The sequence below is a fragment of the Pelophylax lessonae genome (genome assembly GCF_965119305.1).
Source record: "Pelophylax lessonae genome assembly, chromosome: 12".
In the NCBI taxonomy this organism is placed as follows: domain Eukaryota; kingdom Metazoa; phylum Chordata; class Amphibia; order Anura; family Ranidae; genus Pelophylax; species Pelophylax lessonae.
In genome coordinates this window covers 179908393-179921150 of record NC_138779.1, presented here as the reverse complement: position 1 = coordinate 179921150, position 12758 = coordinate 179908393, and the positions used below count along the sequence as shown (strand labels likewise).

Below are 12758 nucleotides of genomic sequence, written 5' to 3'. Positions count from 1 at the left end.
TCTAAGTCTTAACCCCTTCCACCAGCCCATATGAAAGGGGGGCTAATTTAGCCCCCTTTCTAATATGGGATGGTAGGAAGGAGATTAGATAATTTGAAACTTACCTTATATCACCTTATATCTTAAACCTTAAAACCTGTATAAACACCCCTTTTTTTTTTTTATAAATAAAATAAGGCACTCGGACTACAGCTTGGTAAAAAACGGCCGCGGCTTCTTTATTGACTGGTATTCAAAAGAACATAAACCATCTTTATAAATATCAATATAAATAACAGACCAACCCAGTCATAAAAAACTCGGGTTGTCATTCACAGAAGATCAAAACAATTGATCACCATCCAAAAGACAGGCAATACCTCATTGCCTGTCACCATACCCCCGAAGCGCGGCCAATTCAATTAACGAACCCAAGTTTGCATTAAATATGTCAAGGCCAATACCGGAGAGGTGAACGCCATCTCCCCGGTAAAGACCCTGAACCCCACCCTCCAAGTCCGAGTGCCTGTATGATAATACATTCACCTGTGCCAAAAACTTTTCCAAAGCACGATTAACATGCTTTTTAATTTTACCATGGAAACCCAAACGGCCTGACGACCAGACCAGCCTGTGCACAATCTCCGAAAACATCACTACCATTTTCGGGAACCTTAACTTCAGACTGTGCAGGTCGTCCCGTATTTGAAAAATTAGATCTAGCGTTCTCACTTTTCCTATATCGTTCCCCCCCAAGTGTACCACCAGAATGTCAGGAGGGGGTTGGGATTCAAACAAACTCTCCATGCTAGGTAATAACTCCTCCCATCTCATGCCCCTCTTACTGAACCAGGAAACTTGAAAACGATGTTGGTCCAAGCCAAGGAGTTCGGAATATATCCGTCGCCTCGCTCGTTGCTGGGCCCAGAACACAAAAGAGTGCCCCACAATCCACACCTGCAATGGATTACCTGAAAGGAGCAAAAACGAGGTTAGGGCGAACATAAGAGGTGTAACAATCTGATTTCCATCTACCAATGTTTTTAATCAATCCTACTTCCAAACCCGCCCTTGATGCCTCAGTTGCCGCCCCGATCCGAAATGAATGGGACGAGAACCGCAACTGGCCCAGGCCAAGTGACTGTAAACACTTCCGAAACACAAAATCAAATTGGTATCTAGTAAGTGTCTTACCATTTGAATGGATCAGGAAATACACATTGTCGCCCTCCCTGACCCTTAAATAGTCTGAAACCAGCATCACCGGGCAAACCGGAGAACCCCTAAACCTGTGCAGGTGGCACCAATGTCCCAAACCCCTCTGATCCGTTTTTGATTTAACCAGAAACAAACTCACTCTGTCCGCTGTACAGCAAACATTGGTAAATTTAAGACCCGAGCCAGCAACCGTGCGCACTGGAATAATTTCCGATATTCGCAACGCCACGAAAAACAGCAAAGAAAAAATTGCCCGGAACAATATGGCTTCATACGCCGAAAAACATATACCCGACACTGCGGAACATAGACTTCGCAACATGTCCAAGGTAATAGGGCGACGCAAATCTGGATGAGCCGTTCTCCTTCTGTAGCCCTTCATTGCCTGTTGGACCGAGAAAAAGGATGCGCAAGCCGGATGACCCCGCAACTTGACAAAGAAGGAAACTCCTGCTAGCAGCTTATTGATATGTGACCAGGAGTACCCCTTCTCAAAAAGCGAGTTCAGAAAAAGCAGGACCAACTCCTCTGAGAAGGACTCCCGAGGGCTGTGCACGGAAGCAAGAAAAGACAGCCACACAGCAAACGCCGATTGGTAGCCCGACCAAGTGCTGTGCGCCAAGGAATGCTGTACATTGTCCATCACCAGCTCTAAACCAAATCCCACAGGTGAGTCGGGCAAGGCACGCCTACAGAATCCGCCTCTGGGAGGAGCTGAAAGAATTTCTGAACCTGGAAACGAGATAAAGAATCCGCCAGGTCATTGCTTTTCCCAGGAACATGGGTAGCCTTAATCCATACGTTCAGCTTTAAACATTGGGAAACCAAGTACCTGAGCAAAGCAATGACCGGCGGAGACCTAGATGACAGGCAATTGATGGCGTACAGAACACCCTTGTTATCTGTACTAACCATCAAACGCCTGTTTCTAAAGAAATCACCCCAAACCTCCAACGCCACCACAATTGGAAATAATTCCAGCAAAACAATGTTTTTAATTAATTTAGATCGCCTCCATCTCTCACACCAACGCTCCGCACACCAGTGAGTCCGCCAAATTGCGGCGAAACCCACCAAGCCCGCAGCGTCAGTGAAGAGCATGAAATCCGAATCCAAAACAAACTCCTCTTGCCAAACAGCTCTCCCGTTAAAATGAAGCAGGAACTGCAGCCATACCAATAAGTCCTCCCTCATATCATGCGTCACTCTAACGTGCGCCGAGGGGGACTTCAAACCCGATATCGAGAGGTACAGCCTCCTGGAAAAAGCCTTCCCCACAGGTATTACCCTGGAGGCAAAGGCCAGTAACCCCAGAAGCGACTGCATCTCTCGCAAACATACCTTCTTTTTCCGCATTACCAAGTACAACATACCTCGCAGCCGTCGAATCTTGTCCTGAGGTAGCCGAAATTCCATCAGATTTGAATCCACGGTGATGCCTAAAAACTCGATACAGGTGCAAGGCCCCACCGTCTTTTCACCCGCTAATGGGATGCCAAAATTCTCACAAAACATGAAAAAAGAATTAAGAATGAACTCACAATCAGGGGTGTTCGCTTTCCCCATAAACAGGAAGTCATCCAGATAGTGAATTACCTGGGACTTACCTGTCACCTGTGTCACCACCCACTCCAAAAAAGTGGCAAAGCACTCGAAATAAAAACAGGAAAGCGAACACCCCATAGGAAGACACCTGTCAAAATAATATTGTCCCTCAAAAAATATACCTAGAGAGCTGAAACAGGAAGGATGCAAAGGCAGTAAACGAAAAGCGGACTTGATGTCCGCCTTTGCAAGTAATGCCCCCCTACCCAAACCTTTAACGATACATAGAGCATCTTCAAACGTAGAATAATGCACCGATGCATCGTCCAAGTCAATCTGGTCGTTTAAAGAATCACCCCGCGGATGCGACAGGTGATGGATCAAACGAAAAGCATTTGGCTCTTTTTTAGGAACGATACCTATAGGGGATATTCGAAAGTCATCGAAAGGGGGGGAACAGAACGGACCCACAAACCTTCCTTCATCTATTTCTTTATTAATCTTTTCAAACACCACATGGGACATACCAACAACAGATGGCAGATTGTTAACTATAGAGCACCCCCGGCCCGCAAACAGCGGAAGTCGGAAACCTAGACTAAAACCATCAATTAGCAGATCCGCCTTCCAGCGGTCGGGGTATGTTTGTAGCCACGGCAGCAGCTCTGCCAGCCTCACCGGCGTTTGGGCCTTTCGGAACACTTCCCTGTTGAGCCCCCGCCATTCGTCTGAAACATTTGGCCACTGGGTGAGCACCGGCGCAGAATGCGCATTCGTGCCGGTATTTACAAGTACCCGGCCATCGACACTGCCCGTCATTAAATGCAAAGCAGATCCCTCGCTTGTAAGCCGAGGGGGCTGCTGGTTGGGGCACCTGTGCACCAGGTGCTGCCCGGGGCTGAAAGGACCGCTGGGGGAGAAATAAATCCAACCAAAGTCCCACATCCTTAGAACCCCAGGACAGACCCGGATGCACTGCCATTTTTTGCCTAAAGGCTACATCGTAGTTAAACCACGATACCCCCCCGAACCCCTTATAAGCTTAGAGAATGATCTCGACGTGGTGAAACAACCCCACGCTTTTCTCCGGGAATTTCTCGCACATAACAGAGGAGTATATGCAGAAAGCCTGAATCCAGTTGAAAATAGACTTAGGTATAAAGCGCTTTCTATCATGCTCCTCCTCCTTTTCACCCTTTGTCATAAATTCCCTAGAGGAAGGCAACAGGGACAATAAATCTATATAAACCCCTTGCCATATCCGCTCCTTTAAGGAGTCCGGTAAATGCATACCCAGGGGTGAAACAGTACACGTCATAGGTTCCTTCAGAACAGATTCGGGGAGATTTTGTGTTTTAGCAACTTCAAATAGGCTACTCCTACTTTGCACACTAGGGGGTGCCCAAACCTCACTAACCTCCGGCACCCCCTCCCCTGCTCTTGGTAAGGGAAAATTCTGACAGAAATCTCTGAACAAATTAAAAAATGTATTCAGGCTATTGACTCCCGGCAACTCACCACCCGGGACATCCTGTCGTCTGGGGGGATTCGGATCCTCCGGCTCGGACTCCTCCACCCGTGCCTCTTGATGGGGGATGCATGGCTGGCTGCTGGCCTGGAGGGGCGCACCTTGAGCAGCAACAGGCGGCCTCCCTCCAGCTCTAACTCCTGCTTGTGGGGCCTCAGACCGTCTTGACCCCGCCGACCCGCTTCTACGGCCCGCTGCGGCCTCCGCCGGACGTCCTCTCCGGTTCGCACTCTCCGCCCTCCGCCCGGCCGGGCGCCTCGATTCCACCGGCAAGTACCGTCTCCTCGGTGTCCGCTTCCTCCTCTCTGGGCCGACTGCTCCGGAAATGCTTTGCCACGTCGCATCTCCGCCGACGTCACCCGACCGGTGACCGGCGTCCACATCCGGCGGGCCCGACATCACCTGACCTGCCGCGAACTCCGACCCGCTTGTAGTGCCACCGACATCCTCTGCCGCCACCGCCGGTACGGTATCCGAAGGTCCCACCGCTGTCGCAGTCCTGGGTAACTGCAGACACCTACGGAGCCATTCTTCACCGCCCTCTTCTCCCGCACGCTCCAGCAGCTGACGAATGAGGGACATATTAGCCGAAAAGACCGGTACCAGGAGCAGGTAAAGTCCAAGCAAGGAAAAATCCAGAAGCCAGGAAAAGCTGAAATCCAGATGGAAGGTATGAAGAGATGTGAGCCCCTGAGGGACGGGAGGCAGCTTAAATATGCTTCTCCCTGAGGTAACCTCCACCCCATAGGCTGAGGTGAGCGGGCGGAGAAAGGGGCTCATTCGCTAATTCCTTAGAGAGAGAACCTAAACTGCCTGACAACCACCTGTTCTTCCTAATAGACCCCACTAAACTGCCTGGTAACTCATTCTGGCGGGAAACCTGGCTGAGGAGAGCTATGGGCCTCATTTACCACCCTTAAACCTGCTTTATTCTAAGTCTTAACCCCTTCCACCAGCCCATATGAAAGGGGGCTAATTTAGCCCCCTTTCTAATATTCTTCAATGAGTAGGTGTTCTATTATAAAGGAAACCCTAGGGTGGAGATAGATAGTCTCCCACTCTCAGGTAACATGGATGCGCACAATACGATCTATGAACTAAAAAACATAAGTAAGTTCCATTGAGAGAATACAGTAGTTAGGCATATTCATTCGATGAAGAACACAAAGACGTGTCGTCACAGATGGGACATGAGGAAGAAGAAAAGAGGGGGAGAAAAGGAATAAAGAATAGAGGAAAGAGTAGAAAAAAGGAACAAGGAAAGGAGTAGGTCCTGTAGGGCGAACATCAAGGGATCATCTAAATTGAGAGAGGTGTAGCATTGAATCTGAATGCTGTGACATACGACATCCATGGGTGCCACACTTTAAGAAATTTATCATGAGAATCAGTAGCTATAGCTGTCAATATTTGGTTCATCATGATATCATTCATACAATTTTTGACTGCTTCAAAGCTAAGCAATAGGGTTTTCCAAGCTTTAGCAGTAGTCAATTTTGTAGCAATAAACAGATGCTGAGCCAGTTGGCGCTGCTGATGGGACAATTCAATTATTGGCTTACATAAAAGGGCTTCATAGGGGTCCCTCTTCAGGTTAATGTGAAAGATAGTGCGAAGTAGGGCGTAAACCCTAATCCATAGTCTGCACACCTTGGGACATGTCCACCAAATACGGGCCATAGTCCCCTCCTGGGAACATCCTCTGAAGCATAAGGGAGAATATGTTGGTGTAAGCCTGGCCAACCTAGCTGGGGTATAATACCATCTATAGAACTCCTCATATGCATTCTCCAATATCAGTACATTTTGGGAGCATTGGGGAGATTTTCTAAAGCTGGTGCACACAGAATCTGGTGCAGCTGTGCGTAGTGGTGGGACAAGACGCTACATCACCACGCCCCCAAGCCGGCTCCACTATACGAACGCTGTGGCGTTTGCTTCTCTACTGATGTTTTGGAGATATCTTCTATGCATGATTGTTTTTCGTCTAATGTAAGTGCACTACCTCTTTTTAATAAATGCAACCTTTTTAAACAATATTACGCTATGTGCCATTGTCACTCCTTCACATATATCGATCCTATGTACCCTCATGCGAGTTGACCTGAACAGCTGTGTCAGACGATTTATATCCGGTGGTCTACAATTTCTCACAAGCGCTATTTGGCTTCTCCATTAATTTGGGTAGCCAACAGCCTCTGGTAAGCAGCCAATCGCTACTGTTTTATCCCACTGGTGGCTTCTTCTCGTCTGTCGTGGAGGGATTAAGACCCCATTCACACCAGCGCGACTTGTCAGGCGTTTTGGTCGCCTGACAAGTCGCGGTCGGTCGCCTGCCATTGAATAGTACAGGACCCGTTCTAATAGGAGCGACACAAGTCGCTCCGACTTAGAAAAAGGGTCCTGTACTACTTGGGGCGACCTGGAGGCGACTTGCATTGACTTCAATTATATGAAGTCTCTGCAAGTCGTGCCCAGGTCACGGTGCACGCTGTGCACCGCGACTTCACAGGTCGCCCCACCAAGTCGTGTCACCCTGTCTGAACGGGGTCTAACACTCTCATCTGCTGGCTGGGACTTGTGGTTCTCCTCTAAACACAAGGTTTTTTGTTTTGGTTTGACTTTTTTTGTATAAGGACTTTTAGAGCCGGTTCACACTGAGGCGACACGACTCCTTACTACTTCGGGGGCGACTTGTGCATTACCATGCACCACGACTTCGGAGCGACTTGCAGGGACTTCACATAATGGAAGTCTATGCAAGTCGCTCCGAGGTCGCCCCGAAGTAGTACAGGACCCTTTTTCTAAGTCGGGGCGACTTGTGTCGCTCCTATTAGAATGGGTCCTGTAGCGGTCAATGGACCGCGAGGGAGCGCGACTTGTCAGGCTGACAAGTTGCCTGACAAGTCGCGCTAGTGTGGACCGGCTCTTAAGGACTTGTTCGCATTTTTTATTTAGACTCATGGCTTTATTGATTTAAGTTTCACTTCTGACACATTCATTTTTAGCGAAACACGTTTATTTTATATATTTGTTTGGACTTTTTTCTATAGGTCTGTGTGAGCTTCTTATTTATTCATATTTTGTATATCACATCATGAAATTGTCACATGTTTAGCGCAGAAATTCCATTGTTCTTTATAATGTTTTTTTGGGTGTGTTTACGCCCTGCGAAGCCCTAATCCATAGTCTGCACACCTTGGGACATGTCCACCAAATATGGGCCATAGTCCCCTCCTGGGAACATCCTCTGAAGCATAAGGGAGAATATGTTGGTATAAGCCTTGCCAACCTAGCTGGGGTATAATACCATCTATAGAACACTTTATTTGCATTCTCCAATATCAGTACTTCTCTGGAGCATGGGGGAGATTTTCTAAAGCTGGTGCACACAGAATCTGGTGCAGCTGTGCGTAGTGAATTAGCCCTAATGGATAAATACAGTAGGTTTAACAGGACTTCCTACACAGGACTTCCTACACAGGTACAAGTAAAAACTAAGACTTTACTTCCACTTTAAATGGAGTTGACAGCATAAAATGTAATACCAGTTTTTTCTCATTTTGTTCATTAGGTCATCTCTACACAATGCAGATCACAGTCCGTGTTTGGAATGTGGCGCTAGTATGTCTGCTAGGTAAGTGATTTTCATGTGTCATTTTGAAACTCAAAGCGAACTGTACTTTTGCTGTCTGGGTACCACTGGGCACTGGGTTGGATTTCCCTTACTTGCTGTCCCAGTGATACAACAGGAGGTAAGAATCTCTACAAAGGTCTCCAAACTGCTTGCCCCTATCTGGCCCTTGGGGCACTATTCCTCCTACTGACATCATTGATTGTGGGCTATGGCTGTGGGGGTCTGTGGATGGGGGGCTTATCGGAATCTGGAAGCCCCTTTTAACAAGGGGGCCCCCAGATCGCGGCCCCCTCTCCTATGTGAATGGGTATCGGGTACATCGTACCCCTACCCATTCACCAAAAAAGTGTACAAAAAAAAACACACCTACCCAGATTTAGACAAGTCCTTTATTCAAAAATAAAAATAAAAAATAGTGTCCCCCTGTTGTAAATCCATTGTCAATTACGCCGCCCACTGTGTCTGCTGACCCTAAAAAATAAAAATAAAATCTCTGCTCTCGAACGCTTCCCGCCGTCTGCGTGTCCTGCGGTTTGACAGTTCTTATATAGGGAATGGGAGGGGCCACACCGGTAACGTCAGTTGCTGGGTTGGTGACGTCATGAGGGTCGGGGCCACCAGGTGACATCGCCAGTGTGGTCCCGCCTATTCCCTATATAGGAATAGGCAAACTGCAGAAAGCATTCAGGAGAGAGAGAGAGAGAGCCAAGCTTTTTTTTCTTTTTTTGGGTCGATGGGTGCGGCGGATCGGCTTTCCCGCTGCCTAATGGGGGCGCCCAGGAGCGCTCCTGTGAACCGACTCACCTATACGTCCGTTTGCGCAGCCGAGCCAGCGGCGGGCTGTTGGCAAGTGGTTAAGCATCATCGTGGCTGTCAAATGGTCTCTCACTCCCTGGAAGGAGACTAGGTTTCTTGTATGCCTGAGCAATCGTCCGCTTTTCTGTTATGAACAGATAAGATGCCAGTTTTTGTTGATGAGCAAATAAGCTTGGAATGGGGCAATGCAGCAAAGAAAATTTAGCCTCCTTTCGGATATTTAGATGAAACAGGGAATACAGCAGACCAACCACTCTGGACCAAAACTGCAACCTGAGTGCTCCTGTCTTCACCACTGTCTCAACGTACTCTGCAAATGCTCAGTTGATCTCTATATTCTTTTTTTTTTTCTAAAGGCCCGTACACACATAGCGATTGTCGGCCGTAAATATTCGGCCACCGTACGATCGGCCGATTTTCTGCTTGTTAGTATGATGCTTCCGACAACCGACTGCGACTTTTCGGCCGAACAGAATCTGGCGTGCAGACTTTAAAATTTTTGTTGGCCATCACCAGAACGGCCAATTGTTCGCCAGTCAGTACAGAATTTGGCCGACAAACAGCAGATTAGCAAGACTGGGCATGCTCAGAAAAGAAAAAACACACGGAAAGTTAACCATCACATGACATCACTTCTGCAGTCGGCTGTTGTTGGCCGACAAAATTCATGTGCACTCTTTAGCACTTTTCAGCCGACAGAACAGCACCGGACAAAAGACGGCCGATCGTTCGACCGACAATCAGTATGTGTGTACGGGGCTTAACTGTGCAAAAAATGTAGAGGCTGATCTGCTGATAGTTTTAAGATTTATTGCTGCTCAGGGGCTCTGGGCTTAAGCAAAATGCCAGCAAGAAGAAACAGGAGCAATGCTGAAGGCAATTTACAGCACACACTCATTTTGGTAGAATAATCAATAATGGGGAACGAATATTCTTTCCTTAAGAACATTATTTTTTATTAAGTTGTTATGGGTAAAGTTCTGCTTTAAGACCCCCAAGACCCTTTCTTCAGGGTGATAAGTATATTTTGTTTATGTATTATTTCTGTGTAACCAATTTATTTATTTATTAATTTATTTTACCGATTGGCCCAACAGTATTTTCAATCTACCAAGTCTCTGGACTTCCCACCGATATGCAGTCTGATGACTGGAGGGCCTCTACCATCCTGACAAGCGTAGTCAATGATTATGTCGCGCCATACACAAGACCAGTGGTAGACACGGTTACCAACTCTACTGCCTGGAATTTGTTTGGGTAAGTTACTGCCTTGAAGATCTCATTGTTAGGTGCAGTTGCATTAAAAGTAATATTGAATCCTCAGAGTTTTTTTTTTAGCTTAAGGCCCCTTTCACACGGGCGTTCCGTATGTCCATATATCACCCCATCCGTGATATACGGACATAATGTATGTCAATGGGATTGCGGATGTCAGCGGATGACCATCCACTGACATCCGATTTGCGTCCTTTCAGTTCTGTTCCGTTTTTTGGAACGGAACAGAACCCTATTTTTTCTTCCGTTTAAAAAACGGAAAGGACGCAAAATCGGATGTCAGTGGTGTCATCCGTTGACATCCGCAATCACATAGACATGCATTATGTCCGTATATCATCCGCAAACGGGTGGAATGATATGAGGACATACGGTCCGGATGACACAAATGTCATCCGTGTCCGTGAAAAAAAAAAAAGTGCCGGAGCGGATCGCAATACGGTCCGCTCCGTGTGAAAGGGGCCTAACAAATCGAGCGCAATAAAATAAACATTCTCCATTATAATATTTGTTACATTTCTTAACCTAGCACTTACAACTCTCAATGCTCCTGCTCTCCCTTGAATGTAGGGTCTTTACAGGAAAGAGTTAACAGAGGACACGTTCCCATGATGTCGATGTGCTGAAGGTTGTTTGTTGCTTTTGTCTTGTCCACTTACCAGTGGACCTTTATAGCAGCAGGACTTTGGGGACATCCTCTACTATTGATTTACAATTGGGCAAGGAGGTTCAGCGCCAGGGGCGGACTGACCATTCGGGGATTAGGGCACTGCCCGAGGGCCCAGGGTCAGTAGGGGGCCCCATGAGAGGCTACACACTACAGAAAGAAGCCAGGAACTTCCATGCAGGCTATGTTGTGGTAGATATTTAAATGCCCACTCTATGTGGCTGAGCTGCAATTTGTAGGTGGGGTTTTGTGTGGCTTAAGTGTGGACATAGGGGGCCCCATGAACTCTGATTGCCCGGGGGCCCCATGAGTTGTCAGTCCACCCCTGTTCAGCGCTGAGGACATTTTTGATGTTAACATTTGTTATACACTATACCCAATCATTTAATAACAGTGGACAATGCAGTCTTGGAGAAGAGAGGAGGGAAGGAGCAAAGGAGTGCTTTGCCATCCTAAGCTATGGGGCTGCATGTTTCTATTGATGCACACAGTGCAGAAAGACACAACTCTAGTCCCTTCATACAAGGGTGGCTCCATAGGACGATGAAAGAGAAAGGAGCCACCCTGAAACAGGAAATCTGGGGCAGCTGTCATGACACCAGCTTAAGCTAGAACATAGGCAAGAATTAAAAGATAAAGAAGCAGCAGTGCATAATCATAGTAAGTGATTAAATTGTCTGCTGAAAGAGGTTAAAAAATAATTGAGGTTTTAATATTACTTTGATGTCCTGGAACTAAAATCCAGTTCTTAATTTTTTTAAATGTTATATTTGCCCATTTTCAGGAGGGCTGCCAATCGGGTACAAGGAGCCATCAACCTGACTGGAGGATTCTTGAGCACCTACTATGAAGACCATTTACAGAAGCCGGTGGAGCAGACTAAGGAATGGGTTGAGTGCAAAACCAAAACCATACTACAAAATATAAGGGAGACATTTCAGAAAGAGGAACATGAAGAACAATCCCAGTCCAAATAAACACTACATAACATAAGTAAAAGTCTGCTTTGCAATGTTGTGCAATAAAAATTTTAATTTTCAAAAAAAAAAAAAAGACCTTTCCAAAGAACCAATGCAATTAGGTTATCCTCATTCTAAGACCATGCGATTATAACTCTATTGCCTAAGAAATAAATTCAATAAATTATTGTTGTTAAAGCGATGATGATACCCTTTGACAATACTTTTAGGCTTAGTTCACACCATGCAGGTGCGCCTGAGAAAGGGAGTGTTTCCGCACGCCTCGTGAAGGGCAGCCCATTCATTTCAGTGGGCTTACCTACACGCGAGAAACACAGAAAAGAAGTCTCTGACTCTTTTGCAAAAATGTTCTGCACCGAAGCGCATGGTTAAAAAATGACACCACCGCGCCTCAGCTAAACGGCAACGTGTTCCTATGCATGCTGGGAAAGTGTGAGATTTTGTGTGCATTCCCAGAAACAGTACTATGAACGTAGTCTAATGCCTCGTACACACGCAACGATTATCGGCCAACCGATCGGCCATCTTTTGTCCAGTGTTGTTGTGTTGGTTGAAATGTGCTCTAGACTGCACACGAATTTTCTCGGCCAACAAAAACCAACTTCAGAAGTGATGTCATGTGCTGGTTTACTTTCCGTGTGTTTTTTCTTCTCTGAGCATGCCCAGTCTTGCTCATCAGATTTTTGTCTGCCAAAATCTGTACTGACTGACGGAAAATCGGCCAACAAAAATTATATAGCCTGCACAAAAGATTTTATTCGGCCGAAAAGTCGGAGTCGGTTGTCGAAAGCATCATACTAATAAGCCGAAAATCGGCCGATCGGACGTTGGCCAAAAATTCACAGCCAACTATCGATGCGTGTGTACGAGGCATTAGACTTACGTATTTATTTCTCATTGACATAGGACAATACTACATTACATTTGAGATCTGACTTAAGCCAGAACCTATTTTTTCGGATAGAGTGAGAAATGGTTGGAATCTCTGTTCTTAATGCTTACTGCATTTACTATAATGCAGGACTTTGTTCTCAGAAAATAGGGGCAGGAACTCAACCATGACCCCCCCCCCAAAACCCCCATTGGCTCCCACACACACCCCACCAAACAGCA

The 12758-nt window shown here is 46.6% G+C and overlaps 1 protein-coding gene across 1 annotated transcript in view; it reads left to right on the top strand.

Annotated features, from left to right (window-relative positions):
* Positions 1 to 11718, top strand: part of LOC309568694 (uncharacterized protein) — a 29922-nt gene extending 18204 nt beyond the window's left edge. Inside the window, exons 2-4 of the mRNA XM_082274435.1 lie at positions 7845 to 7907; positions 9821 to 9980; positions 11450 to 11718. Coding sequence (XP_082130561.1) covers positions 7859 to 7907; positions 9821 to 9980; positions 11450 to 11642 — 402 coding nt within the window. The 5' untranslated portion in view covers positions 7845 to 7858 and the 3' untranslated portion in view covers positions 11643 to 11718. The remainder of the gene's footprint in view (positions 1 to 7844; positions 7908 to 9820; positions 9981 to 11449) is intronic.
* Positions 11719 to 12758: the final 1040 nt, after the last annotated feature.